We start from the raw sequence: 24,555 nt of genomic DNA, 5'->3' as shown, positions 1-24,555 counted from the left end.
TGTATAGTATCATGTCATCTGCAAACAGTGACAGCTTTACTTCTTCTTTTCCAATTTGGATTCCTTTAATTTCTTTTTCTTCTCAGATTGCTGTGGTTAAAACTTCCAAAACTACGTTGAATAATAGTGGTGAGAGTGGGAAACCTTGTCTTGTTCCTGATCTTAGTGGAAATGGTTTCAGTTTTTCACCATTGAGGACAATGTTGGCTGTGGGTTTGTCATATATGGCCTTTATTATGTTGAGGAAAGTTCCCTCTATGCCTACTTTCTGGAGGGTTTTTATCATAAATGGGTGTTGAATTTTGTCAAAAGCTTTCTCTGCATCTATTGAGATGATCATATGGTTTTTCTCCTTCAATTTCTTAATAAGGTGTATCACATTGATTGATTTGCGTATATTGAAGGATCCTTGTATTCCTGGGATAAACCCCACTTGATCATGGTGTATGATCCATTTAATGTGCTGTTGGATTCTGTTTGCTAGTATTTTGTTGAGGATTTTTGCATCTATGTTCATCAGTGATATTGGCCTATAGTTTTCTTTTTTTGTGACATCTTTGTCTGGTTTTGGTATCAGGGTGATGGTGGCCTTGTAGAATGAGTTTACGAGTGTTCCTTCCTCTGCTATATTTTGGAAGAGTTTGAGAAGGATAGGTGTTAGCTCTTCTCTAAATGTTTGATAGAATTGGCCTGTGAAGCCATCTGGTCCTGGGCTTTTGTTTGTTGGGAGATTTTTAATCAGTTTCAATTTCAGTGCTTGTGATTTGTGTGTTCATATTTTCTGTTTCTTCCTGGTTCAGTCTCGGAAGGCTGTAGTTTTCTGAATGTGTCCATTTCTTCCAGGTTGTCCATTTTATTGGCATATAGTTGCTTGTAGTAATCTCTCATGATCCTTTGTATTTCTGCAGTGTCAGTTGTTACTTCTCCTTTTTTGTTTCTAATTCTGTTGATTTGAGTCTTCTCCCCTTTTTTCTTGATGACTCTGGCTAATGGTTTATCAATTTTGTTTATCTTCTCAAAGAACCAGCTTTTAGTTTTATTGATCTTTGCTATCGTTTCCTTCATTTCTTTTTCATTTATTTCTTATCTGATCTTTATGATTTCTTTCCTTCTGCTAACTTTGGAGTTTTTTTGTTCTTCTCTCTCTAATTGCTTTGGGTGTAAGGTTAGGTTGTTTATTTGAGATGTTTCTTTTTTTTAAATTAATTTTTCTTTTTCTTTTTTTTTTTTTTTGCGGTACATGGGTGTGGTACATGGGCCTCTCACTGTTGTGGCCTCTCCCGTTGCAGAGCACAGGCTCCAGACGTGCAGACTCAGTGGCTATGGCTCTCGGGCCCAGCCGCTCTGCGGCATGTGGGATCTTCCCTGACGGGGCCATGAACCCACATCCCCTGCATCGGCAGGCGGACTCTTAACCACTGCGCCACCAGGGAAGCCCTGTTTCTTGTTTCTTAAGGTAGGATTGTATTGCTATAAACTTCCCTCTTAAAACTGCTTGCTGCATCCCATAGGTTTTGGGTCATCGTGTTTTCATTGTCATTTGTTTTTAGGTATTTTTTGATTTCCTCTTTGATTTCTTCAGTGGTCTCTTAGTTATTAAGTAGTGTATTGTTTAACCTCCATATGCTTGTATTTTTTACAGATGTTTTTCTGTGATTGATATCTAGTCTCATGGCATTGTGGTCAGAAAAGATACTTGATACGATTTCAATTTTATTAAATTTACCAAGGCTTGATTTGTGACCCAAGATATGATTTTAAAGTCCATTTTGTCTGATACGAGAATTGCTACTCCAGCTTCCATTTGCATGGAATATCTTTTTCCATCCCCTCACTTTCAGTCTGTATGTGTCCCTAGGTCTGAAGTGGGTCTCTTGTAGACAGCATATATATGGGTCTTGTTTTTGTATCCATTCAGCCAGTCTAGGTCTTTTGGTTGGAGCATTTAGTCCATTTACATTTAAGGTAATTATCGATATGTATGTTGCTATTTCCACTTTCTTAATTGTTTTGGGTTTGGTATTGTAGGTCTTTTCCTTGTCTTGTGTTTCCTGCCTAGAGAAGTTCCTTTAGCATTTGTTGTAAAGCTGGTTTGGTCATGCTGAATTCTCTTAGCTTTTGCTTGTCTGTAAAGGTTTTAATTTCTCCATCAAATCTGAATGAGATCCTTGCTGGGTAGAGTAATCTTGGCTGTAGGTTTTTCTCCTTCATCACTTTACATATGTCCTGCCACTCCGTCCTGGCTTGCAGAGTTTCTGCTGAAAGATCAGCTGTTAACCTTATGGGGATTCCCTTGTGTGTTATTTGTTGTTTTTCCCTTGCTGCTTTTAATATTTTTTCTTTGTATTTAATTTTTGATAGTTTGATTAATATGTGTCTTGGCGTGTTTCTCCTTGGATTTATCTTGTATGGGACTCTCTTGCTTCCTGCACTTGATTAACTATTTCCTTTCCCATATTAGGGAAGTTTTCAAGTATAATCTCTTCAAATATTTTCTCAGTCCCTTTCTTTTTCTCTTCTTCTTCTGGATCCCCTATAATTCGAATGTTGGTGCATTTAATGTTGTCCTAGATGTCTCTGAGACTGTCCTCAGTTCTTTTCATTCTTTTTTCTTTATTCTGCTCTGCTGTAGTTATTTCCACTATTTTATCTTCCAGGTCACTTCTCCGTTCTTCTGCCTCAGTTATTCTGCTGTTGATCCCTTGTAGAGAATTTTTAGTTTCATTTATTGTGTTGTTCATCATTGTTTGTTTGCTCATCAATTCTTCTAGGTCCTTGTTAAACGTTTCTTGCATTTTGGCTATTCTATTTCCAAGATTTTGGATCCTCTTTACTGTCATTATTCCTATTCTTTTTCAGGTAGACTGCCTATTTCCTCTTCATTTGTTAGGTCTGGTGGGTTTTATCTTGCTCCTTCACCTGCTGTGTGTTTTTCTGTCTTCTCATTTTGCTTAACTTAGTGTGTTTGGAGTCTCCTTTTCGCAGGCTACAGGTTTGTCGTTCCTGTTGTTTTTGGTGTCTATCCGCAGTGGCTAAGATTGGTTCAGTGGGTTGTGTAGGCTTCCTGGTGGAGGGGACTAGTGCCCGTGTTCTGGTGGATGAGGCTGGATCTTGTCTTTCTGGTGGGCAGGTCCATGTCCAGTGGTGTGTTTTGGGGTATCTGTGGCATTATTATGATTTTAGGCAGCCTCCCTGCTAATGGATGGGGTTGTGTTCCTGTCTTGCTAGTTGTTTGGCATGGGGTGTCCAGCACTGTAACTTGCTGGTCGTTGAGTGAAGCTGGGTCTTGGCGTTGAGATGGAGATCTCTGGGAGATTTTCGCCGTTGATATTACGTGGAGCTGGGAGGTCTCTTGTGCACCAGTGTCCTGAAGTTGGCTCTCTTCTCTCAGAGGCACAGTCCTGATGCCTGGCTGGAGCACCAAGAGCCTTTCATCCACACGGGTCAGAATAAAAGGCAGAAAAGAAGAAAGAAAGAGAGAAAGAAAGGAAGAAAGGAAGGAAGGAAGGAGATAAAATAAAATAAAGTAAAATATATAAAATAAAGTTATTAAAAAATAATTAAGAAAAAAATTAAAAACAAACCAAAAAAATGGACGGACAGAACCCTAGGACAAATGGTAAAAGCAAAGCTGTACAGACAAGATCTCACACAGAAGCATACACATACACACTCACAAAAAGAGAAAAAGGGGAAAAAAAATACATGTTTTCTCCCAAAGTCCACCTCCTCAATTTGGGATGATTCGTTGTCTATTCAAGTATTCCACAGATGCAGGGTACATCAGGTTGATTGTGGAGATTTAATCCACTACTCCTGAGGCTGCTGGGAGAGATTTCCCTTTCTCTTCTTTGTTCGCACAGCTCTCGGGGTTCAGCTTTGGATTTGGCCCTGCCTCTGCGTGTAGGTCGCCTGAGGGCATCTGTTCTTCGCCCAGACAGGACGGCGTTAAAGGAGCAGCTGATTCGGGGGCTCTGGCTCACTCAGGCCGGGGGGAGGGAGGGGTACGGATGTGGGGCGAGCCTGCGGCGGCAGAGGCCGGCGTGACGTGGCACCAGCCTGAGGCGCGCCGTGCATTCTCCCGGGGAAGTTGTCCCTGGATCCCAGGACCCTGGCAGTGGCGGGCTGCACAGGCTCCCCGGAAGGGGGGTGTGGAGAGTGACCTGTGCTCGCACACAGGCTTCTTGGTGGCGGCAGCAGCAGCCTTAGCGTCTCATGCCCGTCTCTGGGGTCCGCGCTGTTAGCCGCGGCTCGCGCCCGTCTCTGGAGCTCCTTTAAGCAGCGCTCTTAATCCCCTCTCCTTGCTCACCAGGAAACAAAGAGGGAAGACAAAGTCTCTTGCCTCCCTGGCAGGTCCAGACCTTTCCTCGGACTCCCTCCCGGCTAGCCGTGGCGCACTAATGCCCTGCAGGCTGTGTTCACGCCGCCAACCCCAGTCCTCTCCCGGCGCTCCGACCAAAGCCCAAGCCTCAGCTCCCAGCCCCGCCCGCCCCGGCGTGTGAGCAGACAAGCCTCTCGGGCTGGTGAGTGTCGGTCAGCACCGATCCTCTGTGCGGGAATCTCTCAGCTTTGCCCTCCGCACCTCTGTGGCTGTTCTCTCCTCCACGGTCCCGAAGCACCCCCTCTGCCACCCACAGTCTCCGCCTGCGAAGGGGCTTCCTAGTGTGTGGAAACCTTTCCTCCTTCATGGCTCCCTCCCACTGGTGCAGGTCCTGTCCTTTTTGTTTTGTCTCTGTTTTTTCTGTTTTCTTTTGCCCTACCCAGGTACGTGGGGAGCTTCTTGCCCTTTGGGAGGTCTGAGGTCTTCTGCCAGCGTTCAGTAGGTGTTCTGTAGGAGCTGTTCCACATGTAGATGTATTTCTGGTGTATCTGTGGGGAGGAAGGTGATCTCCACGTCTTACTCTTCCGCCATGTTGAAGCTCCTCTTGTGTTTTTAAGAAGTTACTTAGAATCAAGTCCCAGCAGAGTTTATTGTTGTAGTTGTTCGCTTATTTGTTTCGGTGAAACGCAGTGAGCTGATTCTAAAATTTAAATGAAAGCAACAAAGAACCAAGAATAGTTGAATGTTCCTGAAGGAAAAAAAAGGTAGAACAAATATCAAGATTTTTTGTAAAAATATTGCAAAAGCATAGCATTGTCATAGAGATAGAAAAATTAATCAACAGAAAGGAAGAGAGAGCATCCAGGAAGGCCCACCCATATACAGACACTTGACCCTGTAGATGAGAGGGGGGGGGAGCTTTTTAATGAACAGTGCTATGATAACTGGGAATCCATGTTTTTAAAAACTGAAATTGTGTTTCTACTTCACACTACACACAAAACTCATTCAAAGATCTAAAATTGAAAGAAAATTTATAAAACGTTAGAAGGATACTGTAGGAAAAATATCTACATGAAGTATGGGTAAACAAAAAAATTAATTAAGATACAGACAGTACTAACCATAAGGAAAAGATTACTAACTTTGACTACATAAACTTAAGAAACAATGTTTATCAAAAGATACCCTAAGAAGAAGGGCAACCCAGAGTGGGAGAAGTTATCAGCTACACAAAGAACTGACCACAGTTATATACACAAAATATCATGACACAGAAAATCCAACAGAAAAATGCATGAGAGACTTAAATGGGCACTTCAAAAACAAAACCAAAAAATAAAAATCTAAATGTCTAATTAATATATGGAAACTGTTCGACCTCATTAGTGACCTCTGTGCTGGATCTCTGAACATGTGAGATTTTGCATGAGCCGTTTAAAAGCAGTCTCTGTTTCCTACAGCTCTCTGGCTCTCCTGTACACAGGCCCCACAGGCCTAAAAGCCAGCTGTTTTGGGGCTTATCTTCCCAGTGCAGGACCCCTGGGCTGGGAAGCTCCATGTGGCGCTTGAACCCCTGGCTCTTTTGCAAGAGCCTCTGCAGTTGTGATTATTCTTTCATTCAAGGGTCTTCTCCCCGGGGTGTGGGTGTTGACTGCACTGCATTTCCACTCCGCCTACCCATCCTGTGGTGCCTCTTTACAGCTTTAGTTGTGGAAAATCTTTTCTGCCATACTTAAGGTCATTCTCATTGATAGTTGCTCTGTAAATAGTGTAATTTTGGTGCGCTCATGGGAGGAGGTGAGCTCAGGGTCTTCCTACTCTGCCATCTTGGCCACACCTCCTACAATTATTATTTGAATTGTGCATATGTTTTACACAATTTTTTTGTGAGCATGATGCATTTCATAATAATAAGAATATTGTTGGGTTGCTTATTGTGACTCTAAAAACTCCAAATTTAGTTATTAGAGCACATTATAACTTGTGTAGAAATCATGACAATGTTCATAAAAATACTTTTCCCCCCATTGTTAAAGTCTGTATTATAACAACAGGATTATGGCAAGTAAAGATGAAAGTCCTACTTGCTTCTCAGTTGTATCTTATTGCTTCTTCATTCAAATTGTCTGTCCCTAGCACAGATTCAAAGAATTTCCATGTTTCCTCTAAATTTGATCTTTAAATGTCTTAAGACTATATCCCAACTCCCAACCCCTACTCCAAGGTCTCATTATCTCTGGAGGGGTTCCCAAGAGGTTTGAGTATTTTTGCTAGGAAATCATAATAGCCTAGTCAAATTAATTTAAATCACTATTGCCTTAAACTGAGAACTGTGTACATCAAGGAGTCTTGCTTCAAGTAAAGACAAAGAAAAATAGAGTAGAATCTCCCTCAGTACTATCTGTTCTTCTTTGTCCTTTTCCACTTGAGTGTAGGATTTTGGTAACAATTAAAGGAATACATTGACTCAGATCCTTCTAAGGGCAACCAGCTGTTCACATTCATACAACAATTTCTTGCCACTAGAGGAATAGCTAGAGCTCCCTAGAACATGAGTTCTGATTAAGATATCCACTGCATAATTCTGCTTAGAATCTTTTCATATATATATACACACACACATTTTTATGTATATTTGGTTGGTATCAATATATGAGACTAAAATTGTACTTAATCTGTATATTTGACCAGCGCTTTTCAGATTTACTTGTTCTATATTAGTTTGGATCCAGTATACTAATTGTCCCGCACACTAGCGCTTGATCCCAGGTTCCAGATCATCGGAGGTGGTGCAGGAATTTTCTTTGTACCTAAACATTTGATTCTGCAGCCTTTCAGGATCTTTGGGCAGGACATAGATGTTGCTTTCAGTGCTGTCTTAAGCAGGGCCACAAAGTTCTTGACAGAAAGTTTGAGAACAGAGAATCAAAACTAAAGACCCATGAGGTCAGAACTCTGCTCTTAAGAGTAGTGTTAGAACTCCCTGGTCATGGATCCTATTTTGATGAGGTGATGAATGACCAAGATATGGATGAAACTCCTCATGAATTTATTTCCAAATGTACTTGGACATTTTTTTGGCAGAGGTCTTATTAGCCTTAATTGTCCTGTGGCTGGAGATATTTTCGTTACTCAATTTTTAAAAATATATATTTATTTATTTTATTTATTTATTTTTGGCTGCGTTGGGTCTTTGTTGCTGCGCGCGGGCTTTCTCTAGTTGCAGTGAGCAGGCGCTACTCTTCGTTGCAGTGCGTGGGCTTCTCATTGCGGTGGCTTCTCTTGTTGTGGAGCACGGGCTCTAGGCGCGTGGGCTCAGTAGTTGTGGCTCGCGGGCTGTAGAGCACAGGCTCAGTAGTTGTGGTGCACAGGCTTAGTTGCTCCACGGCATGTGGGATCTTCCCGGACCAGGGTTCGAACCCGTGTCCCCTGCATTGGCAGGTGGATTGTTAACCACTGCGCCACCAGGGAAGCCCCATTACTCAGTTTTTAATAAGTAGTTTGTAGCACTTGACGTCCTTCTGTGAGTAGCTTTTTTCCCCCCAAAATTGGCCCTTAGAGGCACCAAGCGGCCAAGTTTCCTTTTCTCTGTGGCATGAGACAAATGGAAAGGCAGCCTGTACTGTGACCTGAAAAACTTGTAAACATCTTACTAGTTCTTTTCCCCAGTGGGAGGTCACTAATTTACACATGTCCCAAAGCATTAGGCTGGAGAAGCCTAACCAAATCTTGAATGGGCTACCACTAGTTATAAGGCTACTAATCTTTGTACCTCTTTCTTACAAGAGCTAGTGTAAATGAGAGAAAGGTAATGTTTATTTTGGGAGAATATTTCTCTGTGGTCTGGATGGCCCCAAAGGTATATTTTGGGAAGCCTCTTGGGCTTGTTCTAATAATCATTTATTTTATGAAAGTCATAAATTTAGTAAAAAGTGTTAACTAAAACTTCATATGTGTAATTGATAACGGCAGTAACTCTTTTGTATGCCAAGAATCTAAATCCATTTTAACAACGTTATGAGCTAAAGAGTAGATGAATTTGTTTCCATTCCAGTTGAAGCAAATTGATTTGGGTGGTTTTTTTTATGGATGTTAAAAGTGAAGAGCATATTGACCAATCTGTTTCTTCATGGGAAGAGTCACATGAATATGTCTTTTAAACTAAAACTAAGACAGAAACAGAGTTTGCCTCCATGGGAATAATTACACTGTTACAATTGATGGTCAGGAGCTGTAAGGTTTTCTAGGTGGCCATAAGGGGGAGACAAAGAGCAACATAGGCGATCAGGGAATGTACAATGCCAGAGATTTAGTCAAGATAGAAGATCACTTTAACCTTTAGAAGTGCTTGTTATTTTATTTCAACAGTATTTGCCACAAGTATGAGGTGTTGTGGTTCCATTTAGTGTGACCAACCACTAATGCTTTAATTTTTTGAAATTAATTGTCCATTCTTCTAATAAGTCGCTGGCTATCTCGTGCTCAGGGGAGATAAGATAGAGGTATAGTCCTTTTTAATTTCCTTTAAAACTTTAAAGTAGCCATTATTACTTCCCTGAAGTATCCTATGGTGATTTCTTTCCTTAGAAAATTATCCAATTTGCTAGAAATTTCGGTATTTCAGATATTCGATCTAGTAACCTATAAGAATGCATGGGCTCCTTTGTCTAATAACAGTCTTAGACATGAGGATGGAAGTTTGGGTATCCTTAAGAATGAGCAAAGGACACTTGGATACAAGCCCTGAGGTTAAGACAAGCTTCCTCCAGGACTCCACGAAGTTGTTATTTGAAGCATAGGATCTTTAAAACCTTTCAGACTTGGTAGGGCAGGGTCTTGGTATTGAGGGATGTGTGCCTTGGATGCATGACCCTAATGGTTAAATAATTCCTGTTTGAGTAACTAGAAGTAGTCTGTTTGGTTTTTAGTAGTTTTTATGTGGTCATTTGTGACGCAGTAGCCATACACATAGTTCTGTGCAAGTAGAGCTACAGGTTGTGGCAGACCCAGTAATATAGTAATATAGTGTGCGGTAGTATATAGTGTGCTGGCTAAAGTGTGGGTCCTGAGTCCAACTTCCAGGGACAGAAATGTGGTTTCACCACTTGCTACCCCTGTATCTCTGCTTCTTTCTCTGAAAAATGGAGACAGTCATAGTACTTATTCCATAGGACTGTTGTGAGGATAAACAAATAAAAAGCACTTATAACAGTTCCCTGGTAAATGGCATTCACCAGACCTGCACAGACATCCTTCGGAGCAAGTTTGCTCTGGAATACAGAATACTCTGAGAGTGTCACAGGTACACGCAATTAATTCTGAACTTAGAAACAAGCGGCAGAGCCACAGTCTTTCTGTAAGAGGGAGAAGGGCTCCAACTTCCACTACAGAGAATGTGGGGAAAAGTCAGGTTTTGTCTTTGTCTCTATGGCAACCTCTTAAACCCAGCATTATCCATTCATTTACTCATCCCTAGCATCACGGGTAAGAACACCAGTTCTGGAGTTGAGTTGCCTGCGTTCAAATCCTTTCTCTACCTATAGGGAAGCTAATCACATGCTGAGACAACCAGAAAATCAGGTACCAATATTTTCTTAGAGGTTAAATTTTGTATTTAATAAAAATTCAATAGTGAACATGGCATAAGTCAGAACTTTGTTGAACTTCCATTTTCTCGGTGAATTTGTTTCTAAATTGAAAATCATCCTTGGAGACAAGCTCTACAGTTTTTTCATTGCTGTGGGCTTCAGTCAAGCCCCGACTCTTTCTCTTATTAGCTTTGTGACTTCAGAAGCTATTTAATATCCTTAAGTGTTCACTTTCTCGTCTATGAAATGGGATAATAATATCCGTAAGATAACTCATAGGAAATACCTCACACGATGTCTGGGACATAAAGACTGTTCATTATGTGTTAGGTGTCTTTACTTTTCTTTCAATTAACAAATATTTACTGAGTACTTTTCATGTGAAAAGCACCTGACGAAGGACACTAGTGAAATAAAAGGAAATTATCCTAGAATTGGGAGAAGGATGTGCTGATGGGTTTCAGAAAAAGACATTCCCTAGGTTAGTTCTCCACCTGAGGAGTCTCTCTGTTCTCAACAAAGCTAATGGAATGATATTGAAAACAACAAAAATATGGTTTAAAAGCAAGCTAGAGGAAAATGGGTAGATGTACACCCATTAATCCTGAGGATGCATCTCTAATTGGAATGCCACCCAGCCAAAGAGCCGGGATGGGTTGGAATGAGATTATGAGAAAGCTTGGGGATGCTGGTTTGTGGGGTAATAAGTGAGTGTGGGTTAATTCGGTCTGCTGCACTCAGGAATCCTGTTCCATTGGAGCCTGTCCTGGCCATGGCCCTCTCAGCACAGTAGCTGTCGATAACTGACAGTGCCTTGATTCCAAGGTGACCAGAGGAGTCAGACACCTGTTTTGTACTAAGAACCAATGGGCTTATGGAGTTGGTAGGGCTGCTGGAATGATTTTTTCCTTTGGTCGAAGCAAATGTACTCGAAGATGAAACTAACCAAGAAGACCAAACCCCAATAGCTTTGTAACCTCCAGTTTGAGTTCATACCACATTCTTGGGCTTAGGTTATACCCAAGAATCTTTCCAGAGGCAGAAGAAAGGACACATAGGATGGGCTAGGATCGTGAGGACTATCACTGATACCATGTCTGGGAACAGCACTGGTGTTCACTGAATACTCTCACACAAGACTGAATGCTGACCTCAGGGAGGTTGACTCTGAAGGGAGATTCAGTTTTCAGGTTGTCCACATGAAAGTGGGCAGACAGGCTACTGTGGGGCCTGGTGAAAGCTGAAGAGCTCCCTTATATGCGTCTGCAGGTTGTGTTCAAAGACGTTCACCATCATCAAACAATAGATTTTTATCCCATGTCATGGATAAGAATCCAGATGCAGACGGAGTTCAGTGATTTTCCGTAGAACCAAAGCTGGTTCAGGGCTCTCTCCATCATACCAGCCTGTCTCGCTTGCTGTTAGAAAGCTTCTCAAAGCAGAAGTTAAGAGCTTTGTTCAGGGCTGGCTGGGGTGAGGGAGTGATACCAGATTATAATGGAATCCATGGTCTTTAGAACTACCGGTCATAAATAGAAGCAAAGAGCCTGCAGAAACTCAAGATGCCAAGACGAAACATCCTCTTCTGGAGGATGAGGATGGTGAAGCAAGGCTCTTGATGAGAGCAAGAGCACCAGCAGAGAAACAATAAAAGAAGCACAGCAGCCTGAGAAGGTTGGTCCCATTGTGTCTTAGGGCCTTAAAGGCCTTCCTGAGGAAGGAAGTAGGAAGTAGGAGGTAGGAAGGAAGTAGGAAGTAGGATTCAGGCTCAGGGTACACTAGGCAAGAAAGAGGGTGGCAGAGTTGGTGAGTGATCACCCCCCGTCCCACACACACCCCCCTTCGTGCACATCTTTTAGTCCTCAGTCTGGATGTACATCTGCATGGGGTTTTCCTGCCACTCAGGCAGACAGGCCAGGCTCGCAGCCACTTCCTTCTGGACAGGCCAGCCCCAGGCCTCAAAGAAAGGAGCCAGGTTCTTCTGTACCCTTTCAGAGAACTTCTTCACCCACAGATTCATCTTGCCAGTGTTGTCTTTGGGGATGCCAGAGAGGGTCTGGTACTCAGCAAAGAGCTGGGTGAATGGCTCCCATCCAAAGGCCTCCTGGAGCTGGAAGAGAAGGAAGGGGCAGGATGAGGTACAAGTTTGTGAAAATACCTGCAACATGCGTGTTCATGAGTGCATCTCATTTCTGGTGATTTCTTCCCCTTAATCATTCACTAGCTTCATTTCTCTGCTTGCCCTTATCTCCCCATCTCAACCCTGCACATAAACACAATCTTATTGGCTCATTCCACTTCTTGGCCACAAACTCTGTACCCCCTGAATGTAGTAGGGGACTACATGAAGACCCTAATGGGTGAAAAGAGGTAAATACTCAATAAATGACAGTTATCATTATTATCCCTATTTTAAAAAATTATATCCCCAGTTCCTAAGTGTTTCCCAGGCATCAGACAGGTTTGAGCCTGACTGAGATGGGGATTTTGGGAGCCAAAATCTGGGCACTTCCGACACCTTCCAGACATAATAAAACCTTCCAGACAGAATAAAACCCTTGTTTTTTTCTCTTTTTCAGCCGTCTCAGAGCTGTGACTATTTTCAAGGCTATTGTTTTTCTCTGTGGAACACTGCCTTTGGGACAAAACAAGGAAGAAGCAGGTATGTCACAAGGAGCTCAAAATGAGAGTGACTCATATTTTACAGGGAACAGCCCACCTGAAAGCCATGGGCAGGAGACTCTTTTCAAGATTATAGAGATTTAGAATTAGCCGGGATCTTGAGGTTTCCGAGACCACGCCCTTTTATGGAGGAGAATCCTCTGACTCTGAGGGGCAAAAGCCCGAGGACAGATGGCATTTGGATCGGCCTCCCTCTGCTCTCACTGTTGTGCTCTCACTGCTCATCTGCTCTCACTGCTTGGCCTTTGACAATCGTCCTGCTCATCTCTCTTAATTAGTACTCAACAAATTAAACATTTATCACACACATAACATTAAAAAATGCCTACAATGTGCCGGGTATTTCACTAGGCAAAATGATTAAGGCTCTTGTTTATCTGGAGGTCACTGGTCAATGGGAGAGACAGACGTGTAAGTAAACAAATTACAAAAAAAGTTGGCTTGTCAAGGAGATGATGTCGGGAGAAGAGGACAAGAGAGCTGAATTTTGACAGGTGACTTGACAGGTAACAGACAAGGTGTTCAGGCACGTTGCAGCTGCAGGAAGGAAACGTGAGGAGGTATAGGAACAAAAACAGCAAGATGTGTTTATAGCGGGAAGCAGCTCAGTAAACTGCAGGATAATTATGGAGACGGGAAATTGGGAGATGGAGATGGAGGTGTTGGCCAAAGCCTGATGATAAAGGGCCTTCTGCACCCAGCTAAGCAGCTTCCATTGTATTCTGTGTGTGAAGGAGAACACTTGACGAGCTTAAACATGGAATATTCAGATTATTTTGGAAGTGGTGTGGAAGATGGATTATAGGTGGTTGAAGCAAGATGCTGGAAAAACTGAGGAGGCTTGTAAAACCGAAGAGAGTCCTGAGGATCTATGCTAAGGCAACAGCAGGAGGAATGATGGCGAGCAGACCTCCCACAGGTGAAGAAAACAGAAGGTATCTCTCTGTCCTGGGACCAAGTCTCAGGCTTCAAGGTGAGGGGTCTCCCTCCCTTGCAAATATCATTGCAAAATGATATTCATGGTGAGTGGGTCAGTAGGTAGGGTGGAATTAGGGCTTTGCCTTACACTTCAGTGGCAACTACCATGTAAGGTCCCTTTCCCTGTAGACCCTCAGACTGGCTCTAGGAGAATCCTGAGCTGATGCTACACAGTTAGTTATCTCATTGACTGGGGCTGTCTCACACTCACTCTTCAGAAAATGAGTGAAAAAAGAAAAAAAAATCAAAGGGAGGGTTCAGAAGTGCAAAAGCCTGGGCTTGTCATTAGCTCCTGATTTTAGGTTCTGGGTCCATCATTTAAATGTGTGACGTTGGACAGGATGCTTAAACTCTCTAACTCAGTATGTGCCTGTAAAAAGTGGGCAATACCCACTATCTAAAGAGTCATGGTAGACAGTATAGGAGATCTGACATGGGGAGTGGCTTTGACAACTTGAAAATATAAAAATTCAAAGCAGGATGGGGGAGGGGAAAGGGATTTATGCTTATTTTATAGGAAATCGACTCACTTTGGGACTTCGGTGTTCTTCTATTGGGTTGGTTATTTACTTATTCATTCTAAAGACATTTTGGGTTCAAATGGGTGATGGAAATATGAGAATCTCGTTGACACATTTACCTCCTAAGAGGCCTTCTTGTAATGGAGTTGCCCCTAACACATCACTGTAATTATGAAGGGATGCAACACTCACTTGACGCATAAAACTAAGGTGAGGGAAAACGAAGCAAAGCAAAACGATCGCCATTTCCAAGGCACCTACTCGGGGACAAGGGACGGACGAGTGAGTGGGAGCGCTGTGACTCAGAGCTTCTGCTCTTGACCGATATACCCAGAGACTACATTCTCTGCTTCTTTTCTTTTCACAGTATTTTTCATTTCCTCTTACATATCATCACAAAACCACAGTACGTGAGTGGGACAGGCATCATTATCTCCATCTTAGAGATGTATGACCTGAGAAGCACCGCCATGCAGCCAGGGGAGGTGGTGGGCCCAGGCTGATGGGGGTGGTGAAGGAGTTGGAGAGCTCCTGGGATCCAGGATGCTACACGACTGAGGGTCTAGTGGCCCGCATCTCCCTGAATTTCTGTTCAGTACCTTTAGATACGTTTCCAGAGCTGTCCACACATTCCAGTCGTTCAGGGGCGCTCCCTTTCCCAGGTGTGTTTTGATCCTTTTCTCTCGTTCTGGAGGGCTCAGAGCTGGGTGGGCCTGAGCCCTGGGGATGTGCAGGACCGTCTCATGCACATAGACTGACCAGAGGTTACAGGTGGCCTCGGTGGTGTGTGGGGGGAACTCCCACCCATGCCGCTGCTGGTTGTGGCCCAGCTCGTGGATGGCTCCCCACAGACCTCTGCTTCTCATGCCCATCTCACTGATGAGCTCCTGCACTGACTGCAGGTGGCACATGATAGGGTATCCTGAGTGCATCCAGCCTGGGAACGCAAAAGGAAGAGTGAGGCATGGTGGGCGTGGTCCACCCAAACCCATCTCCCTTCATTCCTCTCCATGGTGTATTTTTTTCTCGCCATCCTGGCTGCCACCATAATTCCAGAATCTCCATGCTGATTGGAAAGCAGATGCTTTCTTTGACTTGGTCTGAAAAGTCCCGACCCTTCTTCCCGGCCTCCACACTGGAGCTATGCCTTGCCTTCTCTCTGGCCCCCCAAATGTTAACACTTTATATAGTCATTCTCACTATAATTCAGTGCTTCCTTTTGTGTGAGTTTTCTTTGCATGTGAGTCTGCAACATTAGGTCCCGTGTCTGAATTTGAGATCCCTGAGGCTAGGGCAGTGCCGTTCCTTCTCCTGTGTACGCTACTGTTGGCCAGAGTTATACTTTTTAACAGTGAAAATCTTGTAGTTTTTTGAAGATTAGAAAACAGGTCCAGAGGAATTTTGCACATGTTGGAACCAGATTTCCGTGTTTGTTTTTTTTTTTTTTTTAAAGATGGCCTTCTTTCCTCTAAACCACCGAATACTTAACATAAACCTCTTTACTCTCTCTTTTCATTGCCAACACGTTTGAAGGAGATATTTCTGTTTTAAACTCTCCTTGAAACAACGCTCACTGCCATCTTGAACTCCTGGTACCAATTTTTCTGAGACTGTTCTCCCTCCTGTGAAATCTTACGCTTTAGATGAACATGATTTACCTTTTCACATGTAAACATCTTTTCATCTCCATCAAAGTCCATGTCTTGAACATCTTTTTTTCCCTTACTTTACTGGTAAAATTATGCCTTACACATATTGGACATTTAAAAAGGGCAAAATAGATGTCAGCAGAAGGAAGGAAATAAAGATCAGACAGGGAATAAATAGAGATTAAAAAAACAATAGAAAAGATCAATAAAACCGACAGCCGGTTTTTTGAAAGGATAAACAAAATCAACAAACCCTGGCCAGGCTCACAAGAAGAAAAGAGAGGGGACTCCAATAAACAAAATAATAAATGAAAGAGGAGAAATAACAACTGATACCACAGAGATACAGAAAATCACAAGAGGATACTATGAACATATGCCAACAAATTGGACAACATAGAGGAAATGGATGAATTTCTAGAAACACACAGCCTGCCCAAATTGAGTCAAGAAAAAACAGATAATTTGAACAGACCAATTGCTAGAAGTGAAATAGAACCTGTAATTTAAAAAACTCCCTACAAACAAAAGTCCAGGACTGGACGGCTTCACAGGGAAATTCTACCAAACATACAAAGCAGAACTTATACCAATCCTTCTCAAACTCTTCCAAAAGACGGAAGAGGATAGAACACTCCCAAAGCCATTCTATGAAGCCGCCATCACCCTGATACCAGAACCAGACAAAGACACTACAAAAAATAAAAATAAAAAACTGCGGGCCAAAAAAAGGCAAAATAATAAATAAATGGTGTCCACAGACTAGGAGCATCCCTCTGGAGCACCCACCGGCTGAGATCTGCACATCAGCAACAATCCTCTCTGGACGGAGGAAAGGAAAGGGCTGGGCTGCCAGCCTGGCTATAGCCCGCATCATCTCATCCCAGAGGTGGAGTAAAGATTCAGGGTCCTCCAGGGCCTGGAGGTCTGCAGTTGGCACCGTCAAGATGATGTTGTCTGTTGCCAGCTCTCCCCAGGGAGCTGTGCTCTCCTGGATACGCCTCTTCCACTCCTCCAGGGATGTCTTACCTGGGAATAAAGGGCATGGAACCTGTCACCCACTTCCTCAACTTTCCTTGAGCTGAAAAACACAACTGGAACTCCAGGAGGAGGACAGTGAAATGATGAACTACTATCATGTGGGTCTATGTGCTGTGAAGTGAAGGACAGGCCCCCAGACCCTTCCCTCTGTTCTGCCCAGAAGTCTCCATGGACACAGGGAGTCCCTCATCTCCTACCTCCACTGGCACCTCAGACAGTCCCTCCTCCTTCTGTCCACCAATCCTCTTCCCTCCCCTCCTTCAACCAGCCCATCAACACCACAGCACCCCCGGCTCTCCCACTCCCCTCCATGTTCAGTCCACTCACCCAGCCTGTAATATGGGGCAGGCACAGCCCTCTTGATGGTGACGGACACGGGGCCCAGTTTACTGCCCTTGGGCACGATGACATAGAGAAGGCCGCCCCAGAGGCAGGAGACTGACAGTTTGGTCCTATCCATGCAGCACTGGTGAGTTACCACAGGGGCTCGAGACAGCTTGCTGGCACTCGTCAAGTCATCGGTGTGGCAGCCAATCTGTACCTGGAGAGGCGATTCCACCATGTGTGCTGTGGGTGTGTGGTACTGTGTGGATGGAGGGTATTAAAAAACTCTAGCTTCCCCTTTCTATGAGCAGTGCATGCAGACCTGTGAGCTTTTAGCACTCCAAAAACCATATGGACTGAAAGGTACGCAGAATCATTTTTCTAGGGATTTAAGCAGCTCCACAATGGACCACGATCAGGCAGACCAGGCATAACCCCGAGGCTGATATTGACTAGGGTCCGTGGTGCCTCTGTACCAGGCAGAACCTGGGCTCTCGCTCCAGGGTTCAAGTCCCTGACGTGATTCCGATGCTGGGAATGAGGCAGAGGGAATCTTCATCTGCCCTTTGTGCACAGACAGGAGGCCTATCCAGAGGCAGTGGGATATGGGGTGACGGGGGAGAACTGGTTCTGTCTTCCCCCTTTGTCTCAGCCTCCCCTCCTGGTCAGGTAGATGGAGTGCATTTTGTCTGGAGTCCTGTGACTGCTTTTCTTAGGTTTAATGTAAGTGAGCTCGAGAAAGGAGACTAACCCAAAAGAGACCCTTACTGTGGTAGGAAGTGACCCTCAAAATCGAGGCAGGAAGAATTTTACTTCTGCATGACGGCCTATTTTTGTGAGTGACAGGGTTAAGTACACCCTTCAGCGATCAGGGTGAAGAGGTGAAACCCAGAAAGGCTGCGTTGGAGAAATGAGTGAGGTTCCGAATATGTAACAGGCGCTCCTTCGCCTCATAGCCCTGTCGGGAGGTGGAAACCTGAGGGCTTGTGTTTGAGGACTGGATCTGATGTTAGGAGCTCTGGCATCTTCAGTCACTCCCTTAGGCTCCGTGAAACTTAGCTGTTTCGTCTGTGAAATCTGTAACGTGGGCAGAACAATGCCTTCCTGCACTCCTGGAAGAAGTGTCGCGAGCTGGATGAGAATGAAGCTCTGTGGCTCTGAGATGTGGCAGTGGCGTTCTGGCCTTACCTTCAGGCCAGCAAAAACTGCAGCTTCAGACAAGGAGACTTCTGCATTTTGTCCATTTGGGAGGTAGAGCCCTGTACTCACCCAGGAATCACCGCTGCCTGACAAAAGCCATAGGAAAGGCTGAGTTATTCCCCCACCTGACTCCACCCCACCTGGAACCTCACAGCCCCTCCCAGAGGTGCAGCCCTGCCCTGCGCACCTCATCTCATCCATGCTTCTTGCATCCATCCCACCTAATCCCTGAGCAGAACCCCAACCCCCGTCTCCTGGGAAGAAGTACCTGTTAGAGAATGGAGCTGGCCTACCTGAGCTTCAGCACCTGCAATGTCCTGCAAATCTCGCTAGCCCCACCTTCCCCCAGGTCCCTCATTCTGTACCTGGGTTGCTTCCATCAATCTCCACTGTGATGGCGTGTTCTGAGGGGTACGAACTGGAGCTGCAAGACCAGGTTCCAAGCCCCTGTGCCAGCTGAGAGCAGTCTGTGCCGGAGCGTGCCAGCTCCGTGGCCAGGCAGAGCAGTGCAGCCTCATAGGAGTCACTGGCAACTGGCTTTTCCCTGCTCACAGCTGGGAGGCCTGACAGATGCAGCATCTTCCTCAGGAGCCGGTGCAAGGAAGCATAAGCAGGGACCCCCTCTGCACGGATCTGCAGGAAGCTTGCTGCATCTGCTCCCAGTTTGGCCAGCCAACTCTTTTCCAGGTTCCCACCCCCGCGGTTCACGATAAGCTGGAATTCAGACAGTGCCTTGCGGAAGTGGTAGCTCTGCTTCTCAGGGTTAGGGACAGGGAAACAGCCTGGCTCCAGAGTCCGAGCTAGGATACTGAGGCCAAAGCAGTTGAGTATGATGTTACCAGGGAAACTAGCCAAAGTGGAGCGGCCGGGGTTCTGGGAGGCCCACCACCAGGCCTGGCCCCCGATCAGCAAGCCCCCCCCCTCAGCCACAAACTCCTGCAGCTGCTTAGCCTCCTTGTCACTGTAAGCCACACAGCAGTAGACACTCAAGTCAGCAGTCAGACGGGGCTCCAGACTGCACTCCAGGCCATGTTCTGACAGCAGGGCACACAGATTTTTTAGACGTGTGTTCACCCCAACTTTGCGCATCTGGCCTCTGGCCAGCCAGCGCACAGCATTGAGCAAAAAGGGCCCCATCTTGGGCGTACAGAGCATGCCCTCATGGGCAGCCAGAACCACGCGGCCCCGGCCATAGCGGGCAGCTGCCAGGAAGCAGCCAAGAGAGGCGTCTAAGCCCAGGGGGAAGGCCAGGGCCCCATGTACCAGCAGCTGCGAGGGGAGTCCCCCTGTTTTGATGTCCAGCTCTGAGATCCCTTCCAGGAGCTCCTGCTGATCCTGCCCGAGATCCTCCCCAAACCTGGAAAAGAGACAAAGGAAAAGGAACAAAGGGGCTACAGTCAGTGAGTGAACCACTGAAATGAGCTCACTGAATAGAGCAATCTGTGTGGGTACAGAGATACACAGTTCATGCCAATCTTCTTCTTCTCGCTAAGATTTGAGATTTGAATCGCTCGTGTGACTCGCTTTATTGCAGTGGTCTGGAACTGAACTCGCAGTATCTCCGAAGTCTGCCTGTTACTAAACATATAAATGAATTCTTAGAAAAATGGATCTGTTATTCTTAGAGAAAGTAGTCCTACTTAGACGTTTTTCAGAGTAACATTTCTGTAAAAGAAGGCAGTAAAAATCAAATCTCCCTCTCCATGTGCTAGCACTGATCTAGGAACATGTTACATGTAAACTATTTAATACTACACTTGAAGATTTATACAAACTCACTCTTTTTAAAAATTGTCACTTAGGTGATTCTAATGTGCAGCGCAGGAGGACAGCCACTGCAGGCCACCTTCTCCAACTCTGAAGGCACTCCAGCCATGTGGCTGACAGGGTCTTGGTGCTCCGGCCAGGTGTCAGGCCTGAGCCTCTGAGGTGGGAGAGCTGAATTCAGGACATTGGTCCACCAGAGACCTTCTGGCCCCACGTAATATCTGGGAGAGCTCTCCCAGAGATCTCCTCCGTCTCAGTGCTAAGACCCAGCTCCACTCAATGACCAGCAAGCTCCAGTGCTGGACACCCCATGCCAAACACCTAGCAAAAAGGAACACAACCCCACTCATTAGCAGAGAGGCTGCCTAAAATCATACTAAGTTCACAGACACCCCAAAACACACCACCGGATGCGGTTCTGCCCACCAGAAAGTCAGGATCCAGCTGCATGCACCAGAAGACAGGCACCAGTTCCCACCACCAGGAAGCCTACACAAGCCACTAAACCAACCTTACCCACAGGGGGCAGACACCAAAAAAAAAATGGGAATTACGAACATGCAGCCTGCGAAAAGGAGACCCCAAACACAGTAAGTTAAGCAAAATGAGAAGACAGAGACCTATGCAGCAAATGAAGGAGCAGGGTAAAAACCCACCAGACCAAACAAATGAAGAGGAAATAGGCAGCCGACTTGAAAAAGAATTCAGAATAATGATAGTAAAGATGATCCAAAATCTTGGTAATAGAATGGAGATAATACAAGAAATATTTAACAAGGACCTAGAAGAACTAAAGAGCAAACAAACAATGATGAACAACACAATAAACGAAATAAAAAATTCTCTAGAAGGAATCAATAGCAGAATAACTGAGGCAGAAGAACGGAGAAGTGACCTGGAAGATAAAATAGTGGAAATAACTACAGCAGAGCAGAATAAAGAAAAAAGAATGAAAAGAATTGAGGATTGTCTCAGAGACCTCGGGGACAACATTAAATGTACCAACATTCGAATTACAGGGGTCCCAGAAAAGAAGACAAAAAGAAAGGGACCAAGAAAATATTTGAAAAGATAATAGTTGAAAACTTCTCAAACATGGGAAAGGAAATAGTCAAGTCCAGGAAACACAGAGAGTCCCATACAGGATAAATCCAAGGATCAACATGCCAAGACACATATTAATCAAACTATCAAAAATTAAATACAAAGAACAAATATTAAAAGCAGCAAGGGAAAAGCAACAAATAACATACAAATGAATCTCCATTTAACAGCTGATCTTTCAGCAGAAACTCTGCAAGCCAGGATGGAGTGGTAGGACATATTTAAAGTGATGAAGGAGAAAAACCTACAACCAAGATTACTCTACCCAGCAAGGATCTCACTCAGATTTGACGGAGAAGTTAAAACCTTTACAGACAAGCAAAAGCTAAGAGAATTCTGCACCAACAAACCAGTTTTACAACAAATGCTAAAGGAACTTCTCTAGGCAGGAAACACAAGACAAGGAAAAGACCTACAATAACAAACCCAAAACAATAAGAAAATGGTAGTAGGAACATACATATCGATAATTACCTTAAATGTAAATGGACTAAATGCTCCAACCAAAAGACCTAGACTGGCTGAATGGATACAAAAACAAGACCCATATATATGTTGTCTACAAGAGACCCACTTCAGAACTAGGGACACATACACACTGAAACTGAGGGGATGTAAAAAGATATTCCATGCAAATGGAAATCAAAAGAAAACTGGAGTAGCAATTCTCATATCAGACAAAACAGACTTTAAAATAAAGACTATTACAAGAGACAAAGGAGGACACTACATAATGATCAAGGGATCAATCCAAGAAGAAGATATAACAATTGTAAATATTTATGCACCCAACATAGGAGCATCTTAATACATAAGGCAAATGCTAACAGCCATAAAAGGGAAAATCGACAGTAACACAATCATAGTGGGGGACTTTAACACCCCACTTTCACCAATGGACAGATCAACCAAAATGAAAATAAATAAGGAAACACAGGGTTTAAATGGTACATTAAACAGGATGAACTTAATTGATATTTGTAGGACATTCCATCCAAAAACAACAGAATACACATTTTTCTCAAGTGCTCATGGAACATTCCCCAGGAGAGATCATATTTTGGGTCACAAATCAAGCCTTGGTAAATTTAAGAAAATTGTAATTGTATCAAATATCTTTTCTGACCACAACGCTATGAGACTAGATATCAGTTACAGGAAAAAAACTGTTAAAAATACAAACACATGGAGGCTAAACAATACGCTACTAAATAACCAAGAGATCACTGAAGAAATCAAAGAGGAAATTTAAAAATACCTAGAAACAAATGACAAAACACGATGGCACAAAACCTATGGGATGCAGCAAAAGCAGTTCTAACAGGGAAGTTTATAGCAATACAATCCTACCTCAAGAAACAAGAAAAATCTCAAAAAAACAACCTAAAGCAATTAGACAAAGAAGAACAACAATAAAAAAAAAACCCAAAGTTAGCAGAAGGAAAGAAATCATAAAGATCATATCAGAAATAAATGAAAAAGAAATGAAGGAAACGATAGCAAAGACAAATAAAACTAAAAGCTGGTTCTTTGAGAAAATAAACAAAATTGATAAACCATTAGCCAGACTCATCAAGAAAAAAAGGGAGAAGACTCAAATCAACAGAATTAGAAACGAAAAAGGAGAAGTAACAACTGACACTGCAGAAATACAAAGGATCATGAGAGATTACTACAAGCAACTATATGCCAATAAAATGGACAACCTGGAAGAAATGGACAATTTCTTAGAAAAGCACAACCTTCCGAGACTGAACCAGGAAGAAATAGAAAATATGAACAGACCAATCACAAGCACTGAAATTGAAACTGTGATTAAAAACCTTCCAACGAACAAAAGCCCAGGACCAGATGTCTTCACAGGCGAATTCTATCAAACATTTAGAGAAGAGCTAACACCGATCCTTCTCAAACCCTTCCAAAATATAGCAGAGGGAGGAACACTCCCAAACGCATTCTGTGAGACCGCCATCACCCTAATACCAAAACCAGACAAAAATGTTACAAAAAAAAGAAAACTACAGGCCAATATCACTGATGAACATAGATGCAAAAATCCTCAACAAAATACTAGCAAACAGAATCCAGCAGCACATTAAAAGGATCATACACCATGATCAAGTGGGGTTTATCCCAGGAATACAAGGATTCTTCAATATATGCAAATCAATCAATGTGATACACCATATTAACAAATTGCAGGATAAAAACCATATGATCATCTCAAGAGATGCAGAAAAAGCTTTTAACAAAATTAAACACCCATTTATGATAAAAACCCTCCAGAAAGTAGGCACAGAGGGAACTTACCTCAACATAATAAAGGCCATATATGACAAACCCACAGCCAACATCGTCCTCAATGGTGAAAAACTGAAACCATTTCCACTAAGATCAGGAACAAGACAAGGGTGCCCACTCTTACCACTATTATTCAGCATAGTTTTGGAAGTTTTATCCACAGTAATCAGAGTGGAAAAAGAAATAAAAGGAATCCAAATCAGAAAAGAAGAAGTAAAACTGTCACTGTTTGCAGATGACATGATACTGTACATAAGAATCCTAAAGATGCTACCAGAAAACTACTAGATCTAATCAATGACTTTGGTAAAGTAGCAGGATACAAAGGTAATGCACAGAAATCTCTTGCATTCCTATACACTAATGATGAAAAATCTGAAAGAGAAATTAAGGAAGCACCCCCATTTATCATTGCAACAAAAAGAATAAAATATCTGGCAATAAACCTACCTAAGGAGGCAGAAAACCTGTATGCAGAAAACTATAAGACACTGATGAAAGAAATTAAAGATGATACAAATAGATGGAGAGATATACCATGTTCTTGGATTGGAAGAATCAACAGTGTGAAAATGACTCTACTTCCCAAAGCAATCTACAGATTCAGTGCAATCCCTATCAAACTACCACTGGCATTTTTCACAGAACTAGAACAAACAATTGCACAGTTTGTATGGAAACACAAACGACCCCGGGTAGCCAAAGCAATCTTGAGAAAGAAAAACAGAGTTGAGGGAATCAGGCTCCCTTACTTCAGACTATACTACAAAGCTACAGTAATCAAGACAGTATGGTACTGGCACAAAAACAGAAAAATAGATCAATGGAATAGGATAGAAAGCCCAGAGGTAAACCCACGCACATATGGTCACCTTATCTTTGATAAAGGAGGCAAGGATATACAGTTGAGAAAAGACAGCCTCTTCAATACGTGGTGCTGGGAAAACTGGACAGCTACATGTAAAAGAATGAAATTAGAACACTTCCTAACACCATACACAAAAATATACTCAAAATGGATTAAAGACTTAAATATAAGGCCATACACTATAAAACTCTTAGAGGAAAACATAGGC

The 24,555-nt window shown here is 43.4% G+C and overlaps 1 protein-coding gene and 1 long non-coding RNA gene across 10 annotated transcripts in view; one reads left to right on the top strand and one right to left on the bottom strand.

The window, feature by feature from the left end:
- LOC117202274 (uncharacterized) overlaps positions 1 to 24,555 on the top strand; it is a 183,210-nt gene that overhangs the window by 77,398 nt on the left and 81,257 nt on the right. For all 6 annotated transcript variants that reach the window (XR_007479158.1, XR_007479159.1, XR_007479160.1 and 3 more), the window contains exon 2: positions 12,492 to 12,574. This is a non-coding gene — a long non-coding RNA (uncharacterized LOC117202274). The remainder of the gene's footprint in view (positions 1 to 12,491; positions 12,575 to 24,555) is intronic.
- The window catches only part of LOC101270044 (TRPM8 channel-associated factor 1), a 105,963-nt gene that overhangs the window by 5,332 nt on the left and 76,076 nt on the right, over positions 1 to 24,555 (bottom strand). For 2 of the 4 annotated variants that reach the window (XM_004272239.3, XM_033432281.2), the window contains exons 3-8: positions 18,673 to 19,664; positions 18,296 to 18,393; positions 17,111 to 17,324; positions 16,532 to 16,771; positions 14,693 to 15,030; positions 9,914 to 12,022 (exon numbers count right to left, since the gene is read on the bottom strand). The exons of 1 other annotated variant lie outside the window; for it this stretch is intronic. In XM_004272239.3, coding sequence (XP_004272287.1) covers positions 11,768 to 12,022; positions 14,693 to 15,030; positions 16,532 to 16,771; positions 17,111 to 17,324; positions 18,296 to 18,393; positions 18,673 to 19,664 — 2,137 coding nt within the window. In that variant the 3' untranslated portion in view covers positions 9,914 to 11,767. Of the gene's footprint in view, positions 1 to 9,913; positions 12,023 to 14,692; positions 15,031 to 16,531; positions 16,772 to 17,110; positions 17,325 to 18,295; positions 18,394 to 18,672; positions 19,665 to 24,555 lie in introns of those variants that run through there. One more of the 4 variants, XM_049714711.1, reaches the window with a different exon arrangement.

Source organism: Orcinus orca, chromosome 9, assembly GCF_937001465.1.
Source record: "Orcinus orca chromosome 9, mOrcOrc1.1, whole genome shotgun sequence".
NCBI classification, from domain to species: Eukaryota; Metazoa; Chordata; class Mammalia; order Artiodactyla; family Delphinidae; genus Orcinus; species Orcinus orca.
Note: the sequence above shows the minus strand (reverse complement) of the source record. Positions and strands in the feature narration are given on the sequence as shown.